Here is a 26,062-nt window from a genome sequence, read left to right on the forward strand (position 1 = left end):
CTTCTGTACTATTACTGTTGTAGGTAGTTGTGATCATTCTAGGACCTGTTTGTTCCTTATTCTATCAGTCCATTTTACTATGAAAAGTCTATGTAGACCTCTGCTTTGAGAGCTGTTCTGTTTGCATTGTGTGGACTTACTGTTTTTTCAGGGCTCTGCTTCTGATAGAAGGACTCTTAGGTGGTTGTTTCTAAAATCTGAAGTTTGGTGTTTTTGCTAACGTTGAACTTCCATACTGTTTCAAGTTTTTGAAATACAGCACTTGCTTTATCTATTCTCGACTTTACATCAAATATGTCATCGCCAGTATTGTGAAATGATGCTACCTAGATAAGTAAATTTAAGTACTATCAAGGATTCATCTTCCAAGTAGATAAAAGCATTGTTAGGTAAATTAATTTACCTAACTCCCATCTTTGATTTAATGATTAGACCTATTTGCTTGGTAGAAATTGCAAATTGTCTTTGCTGCTTATTTTCAACAGATTATTTATAAAACAGTTGTCTCCAGAATCTGTCTCCAACTTCACCATCTGTCCATCCAATGCCCATTTCCATACTTAACCGTCTGTCATATAAAAGTCAGTAGCAACTCCAGACAAGATGGAGGGATCGAGTAACAATCTTGCATGATGTCAGTATTAGCATTAAACTGGTCCATTAGCTCCTGGTTTCTCTTAACTGCACACTTCGCATTCTGATGCAAATTTTTAATACGTTGTATAATTTTGTTGGGGACTTCATGAATTTGTATTTTCAGACACAGTAATTCTTTATCTATTTTATCAAGTGGATGTCTTTTGGAAATCCATAACATTCAGAACCACTGGCAGCCACCATTTATTGCTTTGCTCTATAATATTATGCAGGATGATGATCTGATCTACACAAAATGAGTTTGGGTGAAAACCAACTTGTTCTCAGATCTATTTAGGATGGTTATACAGAAGATTTCTCCTGGGATTAAAAGAAGCATAATCCTGTGCCAGTTGTTACAATCACTCAAATCTTTTTTGTGGAATTGGGTTATAATCCCTCTTTCCCATTCTTCAGGGGTGTACTAAATTCCTGCATCTGTACTAAGTTTAAGAACCATAGCAAGGTTTTCGTGTTGCCCTCTCTACTTTCTTTGACTAGTTCTGCTGTGACTTGGTCTTCATATGTTGATTGTTCTTTAATCTTTCAGTGGGTACTTTAAATTCATCTAGAGTAAATTCCTCAAGGAAAACATCAATGTAATTGTGTACTTTACCAAAAAATACAAATTAAAAATTCTATGAAATAGCTAATTTACAATATACAAGTATTTCTGCAACATCATTTATTCAAGAATCCTCAAATTTACCTACCTCAGAATGGGTGTTGTGACGGTAAATTAACATTTGTAAAGGTCTTTGGGATCTTTAGTACTACAGAAATGTAAAGTATTACTTATTAACTTAAACTTGGAAATCCTGTCTTGAAACTGACTTTTTAAATTGCTTCTCTTTTAGTATTAGAAAATTAAAATATGGTAGGACGAAATGTGCAACAGCTAACTTGTATTCGTGCATGTAAAGGAATGCTCAGCTGTTTATTGTATCATTCTTGCATATTTTTAGAAGTGTGAGACTTGTGAATAGAGTGGAACACCAGTTTCTTCAAATCTTTTTTGCTGGTCTTCCCGACATGAAGCTCCTGGCAACCAGCTCTAGGCACCAGCAAAGCAAGCATATGTTTGGGGCAGCACAATTCCAAGGGTGGCCTTCCGGCTATCCTTTTTTTTTCCCCCCCGTGGACAGTTGCACTCTTGGAACTTGTGGCAGCAAAAAACCTAGAGCCGGCCTTGCTGGCATGTATTGCTGCTCCACCTGCGGATCATGCTGTGCTTTCCCTTTCCATCTTCTTTCTTTTTTAATTTCAAAAAAACATGTAATTGCTGCCTCTTAATTCTAAAACGTTGCCAGCGAACAATGGCATTGTTAAGAAAGTGGCATCACGTGCAGTTGTAATGTTTTAGTACTGGTTCTGACATTTTCTTCTTTAAAAAGTACAATCCAGTCTTCAGCACTGGCAAAAACAAACAAACAAACAAACAAAGGCAGCTTGTATGCCTCTCGAGTCTGCCATGATGGAGAAAGCGTTTTGAGTATTGTGGAATTTAATGTGAAAAGAATATTGTAGTGGTCTTACACTAAATACCACTTTCATTTTTTTTTTCATTGTCTAGAATATGCTACAATTACAGCTCCTATTCTAACTTGAGAAATAACAGTAAAAGTCTGAAGTGATTACTGAAACATTGCTATCTATCACAAGAACAGAGTGGAGGCATTCGAGCAGAAATCTCCTTGGGTTTATTGGATGTAGTTGCTACATGGTTTATATGAGAGAGAGGTCACTGAAACTGACCTGGTGCCTGCCAGGTATCTGCCTTATTTAATGAGACCAGGTGGGTGAGGTAATATCTTTTATTGGACCAACTTCTGTTGGTGAAAGAGACAAGCTTTTGAGCTACCTAGAGCTCTCTACTATCCAGGGACCAACACAGCTATAACAACACTACATTCTTTAATGATTTTCACCAGACAATGTCTCATTATTGCTTGTGGAATAATTTTATGCATTTTTATCTCAGAAGAAACTATTCATTATAGTATGTAGTCATGAAGAGCAATAGCTACAAATTAAAGAAAGAAATGTTATTAGGGCTATGGCTTTCACAGGTGATTTTGATTCTTCTAACTTTTAGACAATGCTCTGTCTATAGATGTCATCCTCCTGAACCTTCTTGTGGGGGGAGGGGAAATATCCCCTGCAAGCCAACTGATAGTTTCTCATTTGTGTGGTCATTATAACCACTGATTTCTCTTTAAGTACAGGTTCTTCTTCGAGTAGTATCCCAATGGGTACTCCACTGTCGGTGTATGTGTGCCCCTGTGCCTCTAATTGGAGATTTTTGGTAGCAGTGTACATTGAGCCCGCACATGTGCTCTCCCTCCCTCGTGGTCTGCCTTGAAGCTATTTAGCGCTGTGTGGGCGAAACCTTCTCTTCCCCCTCCCCCCACCCCGCAGTTCCTTCTCTACCACAGAGCCCTTATGGAGAACTCCAAAGTAGAGGGGAGATGGGCGGGTTGTGGCGCACCCATAGGGGTACACATCTCGAAGAATTATCATTACTGCACAAGGTGAGTAACTTCCTTTTCTTCTTCGAGTAGTGTCCCTATGGGTGTTCCACTGTGGGTGGCTCCCGAGCAGTACCCACCACTGGAGGCTGGGACTTCGGAGTGGAGTCTGTTACTAGAGAGAGTACCATGTAGTCAAAAATGGCATCAGAGGCTGAATTTCCAGTGATCGCATAATGCCAGGTGTCTGGTTTTTAACTGGAACACCTGGTTAAAAGTCTGGTTGGTGCAGGGCTGGCAGGCTCCCTACCTGGCTCCGTGCAGCTCCCCAGAAGCGGCAACAGGTCTCTCGGACCCTAGGTGGAGGGACAACCATGGGGCTTCTGCACAGTGCCCCTGCCCCGTCCTGAGCACTGGCTCTGCAGCTACCAGTGCCCTCACACCAACCTCCTTCCCCAGCCCTGAGCCCCCTCCTGCACCCAAACTCCCTCCCGGAGTCTGCACACTGTACCCCCTCCTGCACTCCAGTCCCCTGCCTCAGCCCTTAGCCCCCTCCTGCACCCAAATTCCCTCCTGGAGCCCATCTCCTGCCCCAGCTTGGAACTCCCGCCTGCGTTCCGAACCCCTCAACCCCAGTCTGGAGCACCCTGCTGCTCCCCAGATACCCCCTGTCTCAGCCTAGAGCCTCCTCCCACACTCTGAACCCCTCAGCCCCAACCACCAGCCCGGAGCTCCCTCCTGCACCCAAAACTCCTCATCTCCAGCCTTACCCCAGAGCCTGCACCTCCTGCCCCAGCCCAGTGAAAATTAATTAGTGAGGTGGGGAAGAGCAAGAGACAGAGGGATGGGGATGGAGTGAGCAGGGGTGGGGCCTTGCAGAAGGGGCAAGGGTGTTTGGTTTTGTGCAATTAGAAAATTGGCAACCCTAATGTGTGGTTATGGTAAACCAGTAATTGAGCTTCTAGTGGCTCATCTCTGGTCTGGCAGATGGAGAAAACCATCTTAGAACACAGTATACATTGAGCATGTACACACATATTTGGGTACATAACAAGGGGAGTGTATTTGTTTTGTGCTTCATAGCAAAAACGTAGCACTAAGCCATTTCACAGTTTAGTAACCGTTATTGCTCAGCAATGAAGTCTGCCATTGTTAATTATACTTTCCTTCCCTTCAAGTCTTTGGAGGTGCCAAGTTGATTACCAAACCTTTAATTATTCTACCCGAGGAGGTGTTTACAATTCACTACTTTCATAAATCACTTTGGTCTGGTTATTTATAAAAATGAGACGCAAGAGACCCATTTTGTCTTGGCAGATGATTTACACAAAAAATATTCTACCTTGTTGCCCTTTTTCTGGAGTGAACAGTGGAAAGGTCAACAGTTAGGTTTTGTATACTAACTCTTAGAAATATTATTTTTCTACAGAATGTGAGATTCCTGTAAATCAGAAAAAGTAAATACCAGTGCAAATGTCAAATCAGCTGGGGGTAAAAATAAGGCTCTTAACCAATATTTTTTAAAAATCGGTGATTAAAGGTGGGCTTAAGTCCATATTTAGGCACTTAATTAAATGGCCTGATCTTCAAAAGTTCTGAGCACCCACCAGTTCTCATTGATGTGCAATAGGTTCTTGCTAGCCCATGCTGTCATATGGATTTAATTTGTAAAGTGTAAAAAAGCAGAGTATGGCTGAAAACTTAAAAACTGGATGATAAAAACTGCCAATCTTGGTGGTGATTGAATATGGTGATATCCTAAAGAAAAAGAGCTTTCAGCTGTTCTTGTATCTGTTTCCATTGTTTCACTCTGAATCCACAGACATTCTAAGCTTCAGAGTGAGAAATAAAGACAATTCTATAATCTTATTATGCATTATAGTAGCATCAGGATATTGTATTAACATATAACAGAGATAGTTTATATATTTTAGTTAACACTTCAGTGGCTTTATTTTCAGAAATGGTGGGTATGGATTCAAGAGTACAACTTCAGGTGTCCATTTTTAATTATGGTGGCTCATATCACCTAGGCCTCCTATATCAATATAGGAAAACTGCATCAAAGTCAATGACTGTGACCTGATAATCTGAACAAAACAATAGTAATTATTACCTTCATTTCTAGTATGATCTAGAGTTAGGGCACGTGACCACTGCTGATTTACTGCCCTGGTACTGACTTGCTGTATCACCTTGGGCAGTCTGACTTTCCTATCACTCAGTTCTCTCAGCTGTAGAATGGCTATGGTTGCAAGTGCTGGACTCAGTGCTGGTTGCTTCGCCAGTTCCGGTTCTGGGACTGGCTTTGGCTGGGTCTCTGGGACTGGATCCATTATGGCTGTTGCAGTCATTGGCAGGGGATCCGGTTCCATCACCATCTCTGGTAACACCCATGGGGCCCTGGTGGAAGGCTCAGGAACAGGGATAGGTGTAAAAGCTTGCTTAGCCCAGCTGTGGGTGACAGTTCCCACCCTCTGGGCTAGCTTCACATGGATGGCCAAGTCTTCCCCCAGCAGCATGGGAAAATTCACAAGCTAAAACCAAAAAATAATCTAACGCGCCTTGCCTTATTTACTTACTCTTTTTGCAATATTGAGACTCATTTTAGGAGGAGTTTTCTGACCTGATGCTTCTCTGCTTCCCCCGAGAAGACAGAGCACAAACAAAGCCTTCCTTTCAAATCAGGAGGAAGGGGTGGGATCTTCTTTCCCCATTGGTCCTTTTGGTCAGGTGCCAACCAGGTTATTTCAGCATCTTAACCCCTTACAGATAAGGAAGAATTCTAGGTTACCCTTAGCTGTATGTTTATGACAGTGGCTATAATAATTAACCACTTTTGTCTATCAGTTGAGATCCTTGGATGCAAAATATTATTAATGTAGTAGGAGGTCTCCCTCCAGTCCATGAAGTCCAACCACAGAAGTGAATCCTGCACAGTAAACCATTCTCCCTGTTGAGTGAAATCTCTTTTGGTGACCATTAACTTACTGTTCAAGATAGGGATGTAAAATATTAAATCGTTAACTGATAAGTATTAGTCTTACCGTTAATATATTGCAGTTCATGTTTAAAACTGATTGCCCCTTTCCCCACATCCGAGCACACTATGTGTATTAACAAATCTCCCTCTTACCTATCTGTATCCTGCTCCCTACTCAGCGGCAGCGCCCAGGGCAGGACAAGCTGAAATTCCCTTGCACGGTGCTGGCTCGGGAGCCTGGAACAGTGGGCGGTTGAAAGATGATGTGCTCTCAGGCTATCAGTGCTGGCTCCCAGGGCTGGGTGCCTTGCTCCCCACCAGGAGCCAGCACAGGGACCCTGGCCAGGCACATACCCTCCCCCATAGACAAGGATCCCCTGTCTGGGGAGCACCTGCCCCCCATTTCCCCACCTCCGCTGCCCTAGCCCCATGGGAGACTCTGCCGAGCCCCTGCACAGACTCCTACCATGAGGGCAGCCACTCAGGGCCCAGGCTGCGGCAGCAGGTGGCGTTGGTCACTAAGTCCAGCCACTGCTGGTCTGCTATTAGGGTGGTCTTGCTGCCTCCTGACCCATGGGGCAACTAGGGAGCTGGGAAGCAAGGGGCACGTGACTGGAGCTAGCCAAAGTCCTGCAAGGCACTGAAGGAGACTGGGTCATGAGACGGGGGAGACTTGGGTTGCTATGACACCTCCCAGTCATATGATAGGTTCTCCCGACCACCATAACTCTCCCCCACCCCTCCCGTTGCCATGATAGTGTGCAGGAGGGGATGTTGATGGGGTACCAGCTAGGGATATAAAATAGTAAACAGTTAACCAATATAATTTTAATAGTTTAAACACACAATTTTTTAAAATTATATTTACATCCCTAGTTCAGGACCTAACTCTAAAAATTGGTGTGATGATGGCTGTTTATGATAAACCATTTTCATCTTGTGTCAGATACAGACTTTCAACAGACTCCAGTGCTTGGAGCCCCTGTATATGCAATCATTTTTAACCATACTCTATTCCTTCCACTTATAAGGCTGTAATAGGGGAAAAGAATGAACAAAGGTTAATGATAAAGCATTGCTTAATACATTTTGCAAAATATATGGACCAACATCAGTATAAAACATAGATTAATGTCTCTTAGTGTGTGGGAAGTAAGTGCTAGTAGAGGTGAGTGATAGTGCATTGGGGCTTTATTATGTGTTTGTGTGTTACATAAAGGTCATACTTAAAAAAAAAATCAGACTATAAACATCCCAGGATTCTAGTGGTACAAGCATTTCATCATTATAATTGCTTTTCTGTGAATTTGACTCATTTCATAACTGATTCATCTCAACTAATTCTCTGCACAGTTGATCTATAGCATAATTAACTCTTGGGATAATTTTCATACAATAGAAGATGATTAATCATGTCCAGGAAGTACTTACCTGTGCTTCTCACTATATCCATTCCCCTGAGTCTTCCTCTCCACCACTACTTCTAACTGTATTTTATGCTCACTTACTCCCTTTTCTCCAATCTCTGTATCTGTCATTCACAACTTCTTCTGTCTCCTCTTCATTGCTTTTGGTGACATCTGCCCTAGCCCTTCTACCCTGTTGTACACTTGCTCACAAATGTCATGGGCATCTGTATCCTTCCCATTTCCCTTCTCGTGCTTCTTCTGGAATGCCCACTCTATCTCAAAGTTTTTGTTCTCTGCTATTGATGATCTCCTGCTCCATCTATAGCAATAGTGGGCAACCTGTGGCCCATCAGGGTAATCTGATGGTGGGCCGTAAGAGATTTTGCTGACTTTGGCCCCTCACAGCTCCCAATAGCTGCGGTTTGCCGTTCCCTACGGCCCGTCACTTCCCACAGCTCCCATTGGCCAGGAATGGCAAACCACGTCTACTGGGAGCTGTGGGAGGCTCTGCCTGTGGATGGTCAACATCAGCCAAATATCTCATGACCCACAATCCGATAACCCTGCTGGGCTGCAGGTTACCCACCACTGGTTTAGAAGTTTAGCTATGTTTGTTTTTGAAAAAGAAATGCCTGAAAACAAAATGAAATGCCAAAAAAAAAAAAAGGGTCAAAATACTTTATTCAGTACAGAATAATCTCTTTAGTTTTTCATTTTGCTGAGGGGGGAAAAAGAATTTCAGGTATAGTTTGAAATGAGCCAGTTTTTTCCCCAAAATTTTCAGTACCTCCACCAAAACTGAAAGATCAATTATTTGCTCAGCTCTAGTTCTCTGTTGACTCAGGGCTCCTGGAGGAGCCTTTCTATTCCCTACAGCTCTCCAGCTCAGTTAAACTATTTGTTGGGGTTTTTTTTGAGGGCCGAGTGATCTTCAAGCTTTCACTGTCTCCTGTGACAGTGTTTCTTTTGAAAGGTTCTCCTCCTCCCCTTTTCCCATTACTTGTGAGGGGATCACAGATTTACTTCTTGACTCTTGAACAATCTCTTGCTATCCAGTCCCACATCTTGATCTGAGTGTCTGACAGCTTGCAGTTAAACATAAATTTAGCATGGTTGGAACGGTCATCAGGATGTTATGAGGCTCTTATTAGTACCTGTGCCCAGCCTCTTCAGTCATTGACATTCTGTATGATAAAAACTTATGTTCAATGTCATATTTAAATCACTAATGTGATACAAGTTGTAGTCAGAATGATAAAAGGAACTAGGGTAAGCATGACAATGGTGAGGGGGATGGGTGACAGAAACAGTCACTTATGTGGTTGTCAGTGGGCAACTGACCCACTTAGAGTGGCAAAATGAAAGTATATGCTTGAGTTAATCTACAATTAGTGTTTAGATTGTAGTTGTATTTCCACAGGACAGGATCTCCATCAAATACCAAAACTAGTATATTGACTCGCAAATAAGGCTGTTCACAATATATGCCTTTTTGTAATTTGTCCTGGTCACTCACTAATGTTCAATATGACCATGTGTTTAGTATAAGGGGTTATATAAGATTAGACATGCAGGTTCAGTTTGAAGGACTTTCATTACTAAATAATAGTTGGAGGTAATATCTGAATGTGCAGTAACAGCAGTTCTCAGCAGACATTATCTATGTCTTTTATTTTGGGGGGAGCAAAAGACTATCAAATGAGACATTTCATTTTTTCTTGTTTACAGAAAAAAATTCATAAAATGTGAATGTTGTTCTAGTCTGGCAAAGTGCATTATTGCCTCTGCTTTGCTTCATTTTGACAATTTAAAAAAGCTTTGTATGTCATCATTTTTCAAGTACTGATACAAGACCTAAGTAAAAATTTTAAAGGTAACTAAATGACTTTGGAACCTAAGTCATGTTGCCTTTTGGTGAGACTTAGAATCCTAAACCACGTAGGCAATTTTGAAAATTGAATCCTTGTACACTCTGTCACCGTGACTCCATGTGTCAAAGCTGAGAATACCAAATTCAGGACAAACTGTTGAGAAATAGGGCAGATGCCTCGAAACTGGTAGTTATTCTAACATAAGATGTACCAAGCCAGCAACAAAAGTAAAGTTCTGTTTGAAACAGGAAGTCAGAAAAAGCAGTTTTCATAGGCATTCCAGTCCTTGTATCACCACTAAAAACACTAGAGATTTACAGAGGAGTAGTTCTTTAAGACCAATATCATCAAATAAAATGTTCTTCTGACCCCAAAGGATCACACACCCAGGTCAATATATAACTCAGACCTTACCCATTAATCACACTGTTGCCAATCATTTAGTATCTAAAAGTTTATTTAGAAAAACAAAAAGGTGAGACTTAAAGTTGGTTAAAGGAATCAAATACAATAAATGCAAAGTTGTTGGATCAGGCTTGTAGCAGGGATTAAATAAACTGCTGTCTTAAGTCAAGTCTGTTTGCTTCTAACTCACTGGAAGGTTCTCAGTACCTTGGTTAGAATGCTCCCATTAGTATAAATCCATAGTCCGGAGGCTGGAGCAGGAAAGAGGCAAAATGGAGATATTTCCAGCGCCTTCTATAGCTTCTGCCCTGTGGAGGGAAATCCATGGTTTCAAACAAAGCCCTCAGCACAGCTAGTGGAAAATTATAGGTAGCAAGATGGTGTTTGGAGTCACATGGGCAAGTCACATGTCCATGCATGACTTCATTTTGTTCTAGCAGGAAAGTCCATTATCACAGGAGTCTCCCATGGTCCATTGTGAGGTAAGTGTCCTTGATGAGCCACTTAATTTGAGTGGTCCCTCCACAATGTGCAGGCTAAATATGTTGTGGGCATCACCCCTGGAACAAACATTTGAAATCCAGGGATAGAGCCAATACTCATAACTTCAAATACAAAAATGATACATGCATAATCATCCCAGCAAATTATAACCTTTCCATAGACATCTTACATGGTACATTTTGTACAAGATTTGTTGCAATTATACAACTGGTAGCAACAATGATCTTCATGGTCATAGTTTAATCAGATAATGTCACATAACCAAAACAATAAGAAAAGGAGTACTTGTGGCACCTTAGAGACTAACCAATTTATTTGAGCATGAGCTTTCGTGAGCTACAGCTCACTTCATCAGATGTATACCGTGGAAACTGCAGCAGACTTTATATACACACAGAGAATATGAAACAATACCTCCTCCCACCCCACTGTCCTGCTGGTAATAGCTTATCTAAAGTGATCAACAGGTGGGCCATTTCCAGCACAAATTCAGGTTCTCACCCTCCACCCCCCCACACAAATTCACTCTCCTGCTGGTGATAGCCCATCCAAAGTGACAACTCTTTACATAATCAAGTCGGGCTATTTCCTGCATAGATCAAGGTTTTCTCACATCCCCCCCACCCCCATACACACACAAACTCACTCTCCTGCTGGTAATAGCTCATCTAAACTGACCACTCTCCAAGTTTAAATCCAAGTTAAACCAGAACATCTGGGGGGGGGGGTAGGAAAAAACAAGAGGAAACAGGCTACCTTGCATAATGACTTAGCCACTCCCAGTCTCTATTTAAGCCTAAATTAATAGTATCCAATTTGCAAATGAATTCCAATTCAGCAGTTTCTCGCTGGAGTCTGGATTTGAAGTTTTTTTGTTTTAAGATAGCGACCTTCATGTCTGTGATTGCGTGACCAGAGAGATTGAAGTGTTCTCCGACTGGTTTATGAATGTTATAATTCTTGACATCTGATTTGTGTCCATTTATTCTTTTACGTAGAGACTGTCCAGTTTGACCAATGTACATGGCAGAGGGGCATTGCTGGCACATATCACATTGGTGGATGTGCAGGTGAACGAGCCTCTGACAGTGTGGCTGATGTTATTAGGCCCTGTGATGGTGTCCCCTGAATAGATATGTGGGCACAATTGGCAACGGGCTTTGTTGCAAGGATAAGTTCCTGGGTTAGTGGTTCTGTTGTGTGGTATGTGGTTGTTGGTGAGTATTTGCTTCAGGTTGCGGGGCTGTCTGTAGGCAAGGCCTGGCCTGTCTCCCAAGACTTGTGAGAGTGTTGGGTCATCCTTTAGGATAGGTTGTAGATCCTTAATAATGCGTTGGAGGGGTTTTAGTTGGGGGCTGAAGGTGACCGCTAGTGGCGTTCTGTTATTTTCTTTGTTAGGCCTGTCCTGTAGTAGGTAACTTCTGGGAACTCTTCTGGCTCTATCAATCTGTTTCTTTACTTCTGCAGGTGGGTATTGTAGTTGTAAGAAAGCTTGACAGAGATCTTGTAGGTGTTTGTCTCTGTCTGAGGGGTTGGAGCAAATGCGGTTGTATCGCAGAGCTTGGCTGTAGACGATGGATCGTGTGGTGTGGTCAGGGTGAAAGCTGGAGGCATGCAGGTAGGAATAGCGGTCAGTAGGTTTCCGGTATAGGGTGGTGTTTATGTGGCCATTGTTTATTAGCACTGTAGTGTCCAGGAAGTGGATCTCTTGTGTGGACTGGACCAGGCTGAGGTTGGTGGTGGGATGGAAATTGTTGAAATCATGGTGGAATTCCTCAAGGGCTTCTTTTCCATGGGTCCAGATGATGAAGATGTCATCAATATAGCGCAAGTAGAGTAGGGGCTTTAGGGGACGAGAGCTGAGGAAGCGTTGTTCTAAATCAGCCATAAAAATGTTGGCATACTGTGAGGCCATGCGGGTACCCATAGCAGTGCCGCTGATCTGAAGGTATACATTGTCCCCAAATGTGAAATAGTTATGGGTAAGGACAAAGTCACAAAGTTCAGCCACCAGGTTAGCCGTGACATTATCGGGGATAGTGTTCCTGACGGCCTGTAGTCCATCTTTGTGTGGAATGTTGGTGTAGAGGGCTTCTACATCCATAGTAGCCAGGATGGTGTTATCAGGAAGATCACCGATGGATTGAAGTTTCCTCAGGAAGTCAGTGGTGTCTCGAAGGTAGCTGGGAGTGCTGGTAGCGTAGGGCCTGAGGAGGGAGTCTACATAGCCAGACAATCCTGCTGTCAGGGTGCCAATGCATGAGATGATGGGGCGCCCAGGATTTCCAGGTTTATGGATCTTGGGTAGTAGATAGAATATCCCAGGTCGGGGTTCCAGGGGTGTGTCTGTGCGGATTTGATCTTGTGCTTTTTCAGGAAGTTTCTTGAGCAAATGCTGTAGTTGTTTTTGGTAACTCTCAGTGGTATCATAGGGTAATGGCTTGTAGAAACTCGTGTTGGAGAGCTGCCGAGCAGCCTCTTGTTCATATTCCGACCTATTCATGATGACAACAGCACCTCCTTTGTCAGCCTTTTTGATTATGATGTCAGAGTTGTTTCTGAGGCTGTGGATGGCATTGCGTTCCGCATGGCTGAGGTTATGGGGCAAGTGATGCTGTTTTTCCACAATTTCAGCCCGTGCACGTCGGCGGAAGCACTCTATGTAGAAGTCCAGTCTGCTGTTTCGACCTTCAGGAGGAGTCCATCTAGAATCCCTCTTTCTGTAGTGTTGGCAGGGAGACCTCTGTGGATTAGTATGTTGTTCAGAGGTATTTTGGAAATATTCCTTGAGACGGAGACGTCGAAGATAGGATTCTAGGTCACCACAGAACTGTATCATGTTCGTGGGGGTGGAGGGGCAGAAGGAGAGGCCCCGAGATAGAACAGCTGCTTCTGCTGGGCTGAGAGTATAGTTGGATAGGTTAACAATATTGCTAGGTGGGGTGAGGGAACCATTGCTGTGGCCCCTTGTAGCATGTAGTAGTTTAGAAAGTTTAGTGTCCTTTTTCTTTTGTAGAGAAGCAAAGTGTGCGTTGTAAATGGCTTGTCTAGTTTTAGTAAAATCCAGCCACGAGGAAGTTTGTGTGGAAGGTTGGTTCTTTATGAGAGTATCCATTTTTGAGAGCTCATTCTTAATCTTTCCCTGTTTGCTGTAGAGGATCTTAATCAGGTGATTCCGCAGTTTCTTTGAGAGCGTGAGGCACAAGCTGTCAGCATAGTCTGTGTGGTATGTAGATTGTAACGGATTTTTTACCTTCAGTCCTTTTGGTACGATGTCCATCTGTTTGCATTTGGAAAGGAAGATGATGTCTGTCTGTATCTGTACAAGTTTTTTCATGCAGTTGATAGATTTCCACTCCATACGGCTAAATGCAGTGCCTTGCATAATGACAGGTTTCAGAGGAACAGCCGTGTTAGTCTGTATTCGCAAAAAGAAAAGGAGTACTTGTGGCACCTTAGAGACTAACCCCTCCAACGCATTATTAAGGATCTACAACCTATCCTAAAGGATGACCCAACACTCTCACAAGTCTTGGGAGACAGGCCAGTCCTTGCCTACAGACAGCCCCGCAACCTGAAGCAAATACTCACCAACAACCACATACCACACAACAGAACCACTAACCCAGGAACTTATCCTTGCAACAAAGCCCGTTGCCAATTGTGCCCACATATCTATTCAGGGGACACCATCACAGGGCCTAATAACATCAGCCACACTGTCAGAGGCTCGTTCACCTGCACATCCACCAATGTGATATATGCCATCATGTGCCAGCAATGCCCCTCTGCCATGTACATTGGTCAAACTGGACAGTCTCTACGTAAAAGAATAAATGGACACAAATCAGATGTCAAGAATTATAACATTCATAAACCAGTCGGAGAACACTTCAATCTCTCTGGTCACGCAATCACAGACATGAAGGTCGCTATCTTAAAACAAAAAAACTTCAAATCCAGACTCCAGCGAGAAACTGCTGAATTGGAATTCATTTGCAAATTGGATACTATTAATTTAGGCTTAAATAGAGACTGGGAGTGGCTAAGTCATTATGCAAGGTAGCCTGTTTCCTCTTGTTTTTTCCTACCCCCCCCCCCCCCCCAGATGTTCTGGTTTAACTTGGATTTAAACTTGGAGTGGTCAGTTTAGATGAGCTATTACCAGCAGGAGAGTGAGTTTGTGTGTGTATGGGGGTGGGGGGGATGTGAGAAAACCTGGATCTATGCAGGAAATAGCCCAACTTGATTATGTAAAGAGTTGTCACTTTGGATGGGCTATCACCAGCAGGAGAGTGAATTTGTGTGGGAGGGTGGAGGGTGAGAAAACCTGGATTTGTGCTGGAAATGGCCCACCTGTTGATCACTTTAGATAAGCTATTACCAGCAGGACAGTGGGGTGGGAGGAGGTATTGTTTCATATTCTCTGTGTGTATATAAAGTCTGCTGCAGTTTCCACGGTATACATCTGATGAAGTGAGCTGTAGCTCACGAAAGCTCATGCTCAAATAAATTGGTTAGTCTCTAAGGTGCCACAAGTACTCCTTTTCTTTTTGCGAATACAGACTAACACGGCTGTTCCTCTGAAACCAACCAAAACAATGTTAGTTGAGTTTCAACACTTCATGGGGACACTAAAATCCAAACTGTCACTAAAATTAAAATATGAAAACAAGGTTGCAAATCTTTTAAAATTTATACCCATTCAAACTATATACCTCAATCAATTTTTAGGCAAAATGACAAACAAGAAACAATGGAAAGGAAATCCAGTTAGTCGTACCAGTTAAACTGTATATCTGGTTATCCGTCAGGTTTCCTCTATTCTCCAGTCATCTTTTTTCATCTTCTTTGGCATCTGGTAAAACCCAGTTGAGTCTTCAGGTTCGCTGATACAATTATTTCTACTTGCATTGCATTGTTGCTGATAAAGGAAAGGTAAAGTAGTTTATAAAATGTTTCAAGCCTATTGAATTAACTGTAGTTTTTTCAGAGAAATACTAGTGTTCTCTGAATCCACAAATGGAAGAGAATTTTCTAAAGCTTCAAGGGCAGCCTGTAGCCAGGGTGTTTGTTAAAAAGGAAAAGAATAAAGATAAAGATAAAAAGGTGAGGACAGAGAGAGCAGAATGGAAGTGACTTTTGTGGAACCTTGGGAAAGAATATATACATTGAACTACAGGGGTGCAGGGATAGTTTGGATAGTGGAGGTGCTGAGAGCTTTGAACCAAACTGTAAACCCTGTATATGATGGAAAACACTTCAGGCCAGGGGGTTCAGCTGTCCCCCTAGCATCCCTATTTCCAGCACCTATATCAAACTGTTCATTTACATGATTTAGGCTGTATTACAAGCTTGTTTATCTTTCACTATTCACAGACAAAACACTAACACAGAGTTAGTTAATGTTACCTCATAGTATCTCAAACTTCTGAAAACCAGGAAATGAAGAGTTACAATACATTCCTATCCAGTCTTACCTCCTGAAGCTGGTAATAGTCTCTGGGGATTATCTGCATACATACCAGCTGTGTTCACTGTATTGTATGTAGCTGTATTGAATGATGGCAGTGTAGCGAAGCGAGGACTCACCAGAGTGGAGCCTCCTGCTGGTCATCTGGGAATTAGCTCTTTTCAGCCTTGGAGTGCCCCCTGCTGGCCCATGTCTCGCCTGCCTCAGGCCCTGTGTCCCTCCTGGACCCCGGTGCCCTTTAACTTTGGGGTTCTGCCCCAGCAGTACCCCCACACTCTGGGTCTCCCTTCCCAGGGGAACCCCCAACCCTCTAAACCCACCTTGCCTCAGTGGTTACTGCCAGTCATCATCTTGCCCCCGCTCACTGGGGCAGACTGCAGTCTCTCATGGCCACTCATCATTGGCAAGGGGTTAGGACCTGCTGCCTTTGCCTAGTCTCAGGCTGCCCCTCTACTGCCCCAGGACCTTTTCATAGGCTTTCCTCAAGGCCTGCAGCCTGGGGGTTTACCAGGCTTGCGCTGCGCTGCGGCAGCTAGCCCTTCCCACTCTAGGGCTAGAGTGAGACTCCCTTGAGCTTCTGGCTCACAACCCTTTTATAGTGCCAGCTGTGGCCTAATTGGGCATGGCCCCAGCTGTGACTGCTTCCCCACTCAGCCTAGCTTTTCCCAGCTGCAGCCCTCTCCAGGGCTGCTTTTATCCCCTGTTCTGCCGGAGTGGGGAAGCCACCCCACTACAGAGGGATTAGTTGGAGCAATTTGGCAGAGCTGTGATTGTGATATGAGGTAATCTGAGAGGGGGAGGAGGGTGTATGTGTATCTTGCCATGGAGATTATGGAACTGAGTATGGTCTGTGGGTGTAATGAAGGGAAAGTGAAAGTATAGATGGCATCGGGTGCATACAGATGAAAGGGTTGCAGATGTGGTCTTCTTTCTGTGGATTAGGTTAAGTTTTTGAGTTTTGGGTAAGTAAGGTAGCTCCTGTAGGGTACAGTGCACAGGCAGTGTGTGAGGAAGTTCATTATGAGCATATTGAGGCATCATTCAAAGATGATAACGATTCAGTGGCTGTACACCTTAACTCTGTATTTCCTTGTTTTCGGAAGTTTGAGTTTTGCAGAATTTAACATTCTGAAAGGGCATGAGATATCAGTGGGCAACAACCTTAACTCTGCATGAATCAATTTTTTTTAATCGCAAAGAGAAATGGTGTTAGTAGAAGTAAGTGCTTATTTAGGCAGTTGTATTTATCTCGAAGATTTGCAGTTGAGATTATATGGGCAGATAATTATAATAATACCGAGCTCTTACATAGCACTCTTCAGCAGTAGATCTCAGAGCATTTTACTAAGGAGGAAAACATCATCCCCATTATACTGATAGGGAAAATGAGGCACAGATAGGTGAAGTGACTTGGCTAGTGTCACCTGGAAGATCAGTAGCAGAGCTGGGAATAGAGCCCAGATTTTCTGAGTCCTAGTCTACTGTTCTTTCCACTTAGGCCATTAGGTTGTTCTGAAATTTCCAAGTGCTTCCTCGCACCTGGTATACTTTGTTACAGTGACATAGGGATAATGGTCATGCTTTGAAATGTTTGAAGTTGTTCCCAGGGCCACTAAGGGAAATCTCAGCATAATCTAGGCCCCCAAATCTTGACAGTTTTATTTCACGATGGTTTCAGTAACTTTGAGCATCTGAAGAAGACCCAGCCTGCAAATCACCCACCTCCTCCACCATCCTCCAACATGTACCCTCCTCCTCAGTGACCAGTCCCATTAACCATTTAGCATGTTGGGAGCCAGATTTGCACAAAAACAGATGAATCTGTAAACTTTAAGAAAAACTGTTTGTTTTTTTCCCCCAGGGGGCTGTATCTTGGGAACCCCCCTGGACAGTCCCCCTCAGAGTTACAGGGCCATATCCTGGCTTATGTTGGGTGTAGGGAAGAGGCTCAGATATCCCACAGGGACAGCCTCTCCCTGGATCCTGTCACATGAACAGAATATAGAGAGAGGGGTTCAGATCCACCCAGAAGGCAAGGACCCCCCAGATTCTACATTGGGGTTGGAGGGGAAGAAGGGCTTAGACATCCTGAGGGGGTAGGGTCCCACAGAATCCAGCTCATGTGAGGGGGACTGAGAGAATGGCCCAGACCTTTGAGTAGGGCAAGGATCCCCCTGGATCCAATGTGGGAGCAGGAAAAGGAGGTTCAGACCTTCCCTAAGGACAGGGCCTCCTAGATGCCATATGGGGGAGCAGGAAGAGAGGCTGAAATCTCAAAAGTCAGGAAATACTACTATCCCATGTAACCATAACTTTCTTTCAATGTACTGTTAAATATATAATTGGCTAGTTTCAATTTAAAAAACCCACTGAAATACCAGTATCTGGAATGAAACTGAGTCATCAGCAAAGTTGGATTCACAGTATAGACTTCTTCCGCTAGAGTTAATGGAATAACTGATCTAAGTAGCAGGCTGTTAGTCTCTTTGTAGACCAGTCATTACAGGTGGGTGAGATGCAGGCTTTGTCAGTGGGTTTCATTATTTTCTAGACAGCAGAAAAATGTTGAGACTCTGGAATCTTTGCTTCCCAGGTTTTGGGAAAGGAGTGTGCGCTACTGGTTAAAGACCCGTCTGTATCCACCCAGCTTGCCCCTAGGAGCGCTCACAGTCTATCTTTGTCTTACTCCTCTACCCTCATAACCTTTTTCAGCCATTCACTTTCCCCTACCAAGCTTGTATTTGTCTCCTTTCTAGCCCATTTCCTCTAGCTTTTTGTTACCCCCTCAACCCCACATTTTTCCCTACCTCACCTTCCAAGATTGTCTGTGCCTTCTGCCTCTCACCTCTCTGCATTCCAGTGAGGCCGCTTCCTCTTCCTGGGCACTAGCAGGGGTACTGCTGCAGGTGCAGGAGGGTCTCCATGGCCCTAGCTGTGTTAGGAAGAGTGGATGCAGGACGAGTCCTTCTCATGTACTGCAGCCCTGGGTGGAAGCAGGCCTAATGCAGAAGGAATCTTCAGAGAACATAGCTGCCAAACTCTACAAGTCTCTTCTGAACATTTATGAATTGCTGTTTTTTGGAGGCTTATAACTTGGCTAAATGTGAGTGGATTTTCATGGGGACAGCAAAAGGCACATCCCTGATACCAGAATGACCCCTCTTCCCCCAGCCAGATTTCAGGTCTCTGCTCCAAAGCATGTAGGCTTCAGAGCTTCTTAATGAAACAGTTTGTACAAATTTTTTAAAATTTTCCCTATCTCATTCTTGGAAATAGCTGAACTGTTTTTGCTGAAACTTAAAAATTAACCTGAGACAGACACCAGCATGGGAAATTTCGGTTCAAACAGCTGAAATTTTACTGAATACCAGTTTTTAGTATGGAAAGACTTAGACAACATTAAAGCCAGGCATTTTTACCAGGTTCATCTATAGTTAGAGAGAGAGGGGGGGGGTTGTATTTTTTTTTAAAGCAGAGCCAAATAAACATTTAGCTTCACTACATTCTGCAGTACTAAAGAATTTTAATAAAGGCAAATAAAGTTTTAGTAAAATATATTGAACATACATTTATCATCTTCTCTCTATCTATATTACTACTTTGGTAGATCCCAGTGCTGCTGTTAAGCTTGGTTGATGTTAGCCAATCCTTATTTTTCTTGTGGCACATCACCTGCAAGGGTAATAGCCTCCAGGCTTGTCAAAGGAGTGTTGTGGAGCTTAAACATCCGGACAGTGTTTTACTGACATACGCAGTATGCTGATTTCTCTCTCCTTTTCAGAAGAGAAACCTGACTGCTCCAAGGCCCGCTGTGAGGTCCAGTTTTCTCCTCGCTGTCCAGAAGATTCCATTTTGATTGAAGGTTATGCTCCTCCAGGGGAATGCTGTCCACTTCCAAGCCGCTGTGTGTGCAACCCTGCAGGTTGCTTGAGGAAAGTTTGCCAGCCAGGCTACTTGAATATATTGGTTTCTAAAGCATCAGGGAAGCCAGGGGAGTGCTGTGATCTCTACGAATGTAAACCAGGTAAAAATGGGTGCCATTTTTTATGTTGAAATTTTCCCCGTCACCTGTCTCTAAGAAGCACAATGTATAATAAAATAATTTCCAGTACAGTCTACACTGTAAGCAATGTAAAATCTTCTGAATATCCTATTACAGGTATTATTATCATCAATAGCTGTGTACTGCACATCACTGGAACAACATTCATTTAAAACCCCCCAAAACTTATTTAAACAAATATTTTTCTTGGCTGAGATAAACTTAAATGGGGGCAGGGGGCTATAAGAGAGGGTAGTGTATACGACCATAGATATTTTTGCAAAAACAACTTATCTGATATTCAGGGTAAGCGGAACATGTGCAACTTCCAAGAAGTTCCTTTCTTACTGGGAGGACTGCACTTACTATTTAATTAAGCCATCAATTTGCAGACAGCTGGAAGAGAATAAGGTGACAAGTAACAGTCAGCATGGATTTGTCAAGAACCAAACCTAATAGCTGTCTTTGACAGGGTAAAAAGCCTTGTGGATGTGGGGAAGCGGTAGATGTGATAATCTTGACTTTAGTAAGGCTTTTGATACTGTCTCACATGACCTTCTCATAAACAAACGAGGGAAATACAACCTAGATGGAGCTACTATAAGGTGGGTGCATAACTTGGAAAACCATTCCCACAGAGTAGTTATCAGTGGTTCACATTCATGCTGGAAGGGCAAATTGAGTGGGGTCCCACAGGAATCAGTTCTGAGTCCAATTCTGGTAAATATCTTCGACAATGATTTAGATAATGGTATAGGGAGTACACTTATAAAGTTTGCGGACAATACCAAGCTGGGAGGGGTTGCGAGAGTTTTGGAACATAAGATTAAAATTCAAAACGATCTGGACAAACTGGAGAAATGGTCTGAAGTAAATAGGATGAAATTCAATAAGGACAAATGCGAAGTACTCCACTTAGGAAGGAAGGAACAATCAATTGCACACACAAAATGGGAAATGACTGCTTAGGAAGGGGTACTGCAGAAAAGGATCTGGGGGTCATTGATTACAAACTAAATATGAGTCAACAGTGTAACACTTGCAAAAAAAGCAAACATCAATCTGGGACGTATTAGCAGGAGTGTTGTAAGCAAGACGCAAGAAATAATTCTTCTGCTCTACTCCACGTTGATTAGGCCTCAACTGGAGTATTGTCTCCCGTTCTGGGTGCCACATTTCAAGAAAGATGTGGACAAACTGAAGAAAGTGCAGAGAAAAACAACAAAAAAGATTTAAAGGTCTAGAAAACATGACCTATAAGAGAAGATGGGGGGAGGGAGGGGAAATGGGTTTGTTTAGTCTGGAGAGGAGAACACTGAAAGGAGATATAAGTTTTCAAATACATAAAAGGTTGTTACAAGGAGGAGGGAGAAAAATTGTTCTCTTTTAACCTCTGAGGATAGGACAAGAAGCAATGGACTTAAATTGCAGCAAGGGTGATTTAGGTTGGACATTAGGAAAAAATTCCTAACTGTCAGGGTGGTTAAGCACTGGAATAAATTTCCTAGGGAGGTTGTGGAATCTCCATCATTGGAGATTTTTTAAGAGAGTTTAGACAAACATGTGTCAGGGATGTTCTTATACTTAGTTCTGCCTTGAGTGTAAGGATCTGGACTAGGTACCCTCTCGAGGTCCCTTCCAGTCCTACGAGTCCATGATTCTGTATATAGCAAGGGGTAAGAAAGATACTTCCTAAGTGTGAAGATTTTCAGAGGCTATAAAATGAGGATCTAGCAAACGTAAAAGAAGTACACAATCATTACATATGAGTCAAAGGAACACTCAGAGAGCTGGGCAACATGTTCAACCTTTGTCCATTTCCCACTTCGTGTGAACACACAAATAACTCTCACTTGTGAGGTGCTACTCCCATTGAAATCAAAGGTGAAACTCAGCACCCTGCATCATCAGTACTTGGAATAGGCTCAACAGCCCTGGGGCTCACTTCTAGTCTATGTCCTGTGATCCTAAAGCTCGTGCTTTAGGGTTTCAGCCAGCCACCGACAGGTCAGGAGGGGATTCCCTCCCTCCCCGCCTCGTATTCTGAGTGGGTTTGTTTTTAATGTCCTTCCTCTGAATAATCAGGAGATGGTCATGGCTACAGATGGGACATTGGAAGGGTGGGCCAGGGCTCTGAGGTGGCACTGTGCATTTTCTTTCTTGGGTCTGTGGCTGGCCAGTTCTTGCTCGCATGCTCAGGGTCTAATTAATTGTCTTATGAGTGGTCGGGAAGAAATTTCCCCCCAGATTAGATTTGCAGTGAGCTCTGTGGGTTTTCGCTTTCTTGTGCAGCAGGTGAGTGTGCGTCATTTGCTATGTAGCCTTTTATTTTTTTTTTTAAAGTAAGTTTAATGATCTTGTATTACAATAGCTGTGGTTTCAGCTCTGGTGTCTACAGTATCAAATTCAACAGAGTTACCTCTGCCTGTTGTTTCAAATCTAGAGCACATAGGAGCACATGGAGGCCAAGGAAAGTAGCATATACAATCACAAGAACAAGTGTTAATATCTCATCAGTTTTATTAAAGTTACCAGCACAGTTATGAGTATCACAGCATATATAAATCCTACATATATCCACCCACAAATTCTAGCTACAGTCATACTCACATCCTCCTAGTTACTTTTAGGGTCTGATGGGTCTTTCATGGATTGGTCATCAGCAGAGGGATAGTTCCTGCTGGAGTTTCCCATAGGGAGCTGAGTTTTCCCAATCTGGGCACCCCCTTTTTATAATGTGATTTTTTTTGACTATACCTGTGCTCTGCAGTTGTATAGGAAAGTGTCAGCCCTCTTTTTCCTTATTGGTCTGGTGTCCCCAAAACTTGAGGTACCCCGTTTTCTATAGGTTGTGTATAGTTCCTTTTATTCTCATTAGCATTGATGCAAAACCTGTACCCTGTGGTTAAGGCAAATGTTGGAGAGAAATGTGACTCTACAGCATTTTTGCCATCTTAAATTAATCTTTCTAATTTTTCACGATTTCACCTCTTGGTACATCTTTTCCCATAATCTTATGGTATAGGTTATTCTTTGGTCACTTACTTATGTCAATATTTCTTATCTCTAAGGCCTAAAATAGCTAAGCTAAAATCTTATAGGCCTTTGCCTGGAGGTCTTGCACTTCAGCCCTCCGTACTTAGATACCCAATACATAATCATCCCTTCTAACTACTGATCAGTCTCAGGCTTGGTTCTCACTACAGAGTTAGGTTGATCTAACTTATGTCGACCTAACTATGTCAGTGTCTATACTAGAGTCTTGCTCCCGCTGATGTAAGTGCCCTACTACACCGGCATAACGCCATTTCCACAAGAGATGTAGGGCTTATCTCGGTATATTTAGGACAACACAGTGTCCATGTAGACATTGCGTTACTTACTTTGGCTGTTGATTAAAATTCTTGTCAATTTCACAGCTCCAGTGTGGAGCTGTGAAATTGACAAGAAAGGCTAGTAGGTTTCCTACTGTGAAATCTGCACTTGGTTCACTGGGGCTGTCACCCCAAGGCAAGTGTGGGGCTCCAACTAGAGCCTGGTTGCCTGGTTCCCGGCTACTTGCTCCCAGCAGTCTGCTGCCTTGGCTCTCCTTTCCTTGCTGGGAGCCCCACTGCTGTCAAGGCTCCCTTTTCTGAGCCCAGCTGCTGGGCCCTGAGAGCCTGGGCTCCCAGAGCTGTCAGAGTGGGACTGCTCTGAGCAGAGACAATGGCAGAATGAAATTGGCAAGAATGTCAATTTCACTCTTGCTAGGCTCTGTGCTGTGAAATTGAGCTTGTGTGGGGCTCACAGCTGGGGCTGTCAACCCAGGGTGGATCGCGGGCTTCAGCTGTGAGCCCCGTGTAGCTATCAGTGCCCCACATTTGGCTGTCAGTGCCCCACAGTGCCCCACTTCAGTTGGTTTAAGTGCTTCTGGTGAGGATGCATTTCACAGGCAGAAGGAGGGTAGTGTAGACACCAACAGCCAATTGAATTACTGCAGTGGCTGTAGGTTGACCTAAATTAAGTTGACCTAATTTTGTAGTGTAAACAAGTCCTTATACTTCTATAATCCTACAATTTAACTCTATTTAGTATACAATGGTTACATAGAACATAGCATTATACAATAAATTAAAATCATTGGCTAAAACTAGGATTATCTGGGTATATCTCACTTAATCATTTCCCTGCTTGTGCAGGGTCCTCAGGCATTGGTGTACCTCGGGCCCTTCTATTCTCTGCTGTTGCTCATAATAGTCTAGTCTTTTGTGTATTGTAATACTTTGGTCTCATTTCAGTTGTTGGGTTAGTGTGTGGGTGGTGGTGGTGGTCTCTGCTATAAAGGAGGTCAGACCAGATAATCTAGTGGTCTCTCGAGCCTTAAATTCTATGACCCTGTCACTATTTGACAGGGTAGGCAATCACAGAGGAAACTGCTAGGTGAGGCCAAATACATCAATACAAGACTTACGAACAGGGAAATGACCAAACCATTGTTGTGATAGATGGGCAAAATATATTCAGTATAGGGCAGATACTTTATTTCTTTGTGGCTTACACGTGCTGATAAGTGATTGTGTATTTCAAATGGAAATTGTATGGGGCCTATAGTTTGGGGATTTTCAGAGGGACCTGACATTAAAAGATTCTGGAAGTTACATTTACAGAAACAACACAATGTGCACTAACAATCTATACAAAAACAGTAGGAGATTTGGGGGTAAAAGTAGACCTCACTGTCACAAAGGCATCAGGTCTGTTGTTGCTGTGCTATACTTGGTACACACATGCCTATATTGATAGAATCAATGCTAGATCAGACCAGTGGTCCCTGTAGTCCAGTATCCTGTTGCTGACAGTGGCCAGTACCAGAAGCTGTGGAAGAAACCCCACAGTGGACATGTTGGTTTTTTTTAAAATGAGGGTATATCTTCCTTCTCATTTTTTTTCTCGTATTTAATATACTATAGTTTTTTTTTCATTATCCCTATAAATGTCTAATCCTTTCTTGATTTCTAAGGTCTTGGCTTCAATACCAGCTAGTGGCAGAGTTTCACAGGTTAATTACATGTTAAATAAAAAAGTAAATGTTTTCTTCTATCAATTTCAAATTTTTGCCTTTCAGTTTTATTGAATGTCCCCTTGTGAAGAGCCTGATTTTGTGTTCTGTATACTATTCATTATGTTGAATTTCTATCTTTATTAAGAGGCCAATCTAGATTATCATAATGGTCCCTTCTGAGCTTAAAATGTGTGATTTCTCATAGGTTGTACTGGAGTAGAATGGCAAGAATAGCTCCCCATTGTGCTGGATACTGTATAGGCACATAAGAAGAGAGAGTCCCTGACCTAAAGAGCTTAAAACTTAAATAGACAAGGTGATAAAAGGGTCAAAGTGTTATCCTCTTTCATAGAGGGGGTGCTGAGAGGGAGCGAAAGTGCTTTACCCAAAGTTGCACTCTGTGGTAGAGTCAGGAATTGAACCCAGATCTTTGGAGTCCAGCTCAAGGTGTTAACCACAGGACTATTCTCCTAGAGACTATCCCTTCACCTTTTATTTATCTCCTCTTTGAACAGTTTCACTGTACTCTGTATCTTTTTATACAGTAGTCTTTCTATGCCTATAATTATTTTTTTCACTTATCTCTGAACTCCTGTTCCTTATAATGTACGCTGCCCTGTATTTGTACCTCAGAAGTTCTCCTTCAAGTGATTGTGTACATATACATTCCATTGTAGATGCATATGCTCCCAATGCACTTGAGTCGGAAACTTTTGCCAGTAATACCATTAGGCAATGTCCATGCTTTCCGTGTGTGTCAACCCAAGGGCATAAAAGGGGCTTCCCTCTCCATTCCTTCTCACCACCCAGGGCAAGAGTTGGAGCTTCCCATAGCTGTTTAGCTTTGGTTTTTCAGTGTCTGCAAAGAGTTCATCTTACTGTATATGGTTTTTAATTCTAGTTTATTTTTAGTATAGTTAAATAGTATAGTTCAAGATCTGGTGGATTTAACATGAAAAAATTCCCAGGGCTTAAGCAGTGTGCCATGGTCGCTGTTATGGACAGACACAAAAGCTGTTTGTATTGTCTAGATTAGGGATAGGTTTGATTTGTACCTCTTTTCCTATCAGCACAAATAAACGAGGGATTTTCACCTCTAAGTCTACCTTTCAGAGGAGGAAATGTGTTCCTCTTTAGAACTGGATCCCAATCACGAGAAGGCAGACTTTTTGTCCATGAAGAGCACCCGCCCCAGCTCCAAAGCCCAAATCGAGAATGAAACTCCCCTTC

General features: G+C 42.8%; 1 protein-coding gene across 7 annotated transcripts in view; it reads left to right on the forward strand.

The window, feature by feature from the left end:
• CRIM1 (cysteine rich transmembrane BMP regulator 1) overlaps nt 1-26,062 on the forward strand; it is a 307,580-nt gene that overhangs the window by 100,872 nt on the left and 180,646 nt on the right. For 5 of the 7 annotated variants that reach the window (XM_075126992.1, XM_075126987.1, XM_048843698.2 and 2 more), the window contains exon 3: nt 19,531-19,773. The exons of the other annotated variants lie outside the window; for them this stretch is intronic. In XM_075126992.1, the coding sequence (XP_074983093.1) occupies nt 19,531-19,773 (243 nt within the window). The remainder of the gene's footprint in view (nt 1-19,530; nt 19,774-26,062) is intronic. 7 annotated transcript variants of the gene reach the window in all.

This window comes from Caretta caretta, chromosome 3 (genome assembly GCF_965140235.1).
Source record: "Caretta caretta isolate rCarCar2 chromosome 3, rCarCar1.hap1, whole genome shotgun sequence".
Taxonomy (NCBI): Eukaryota; Metazoa; Chordata; order Testudines; family Cheloniidae; genus Caretta; species Caretta caretta.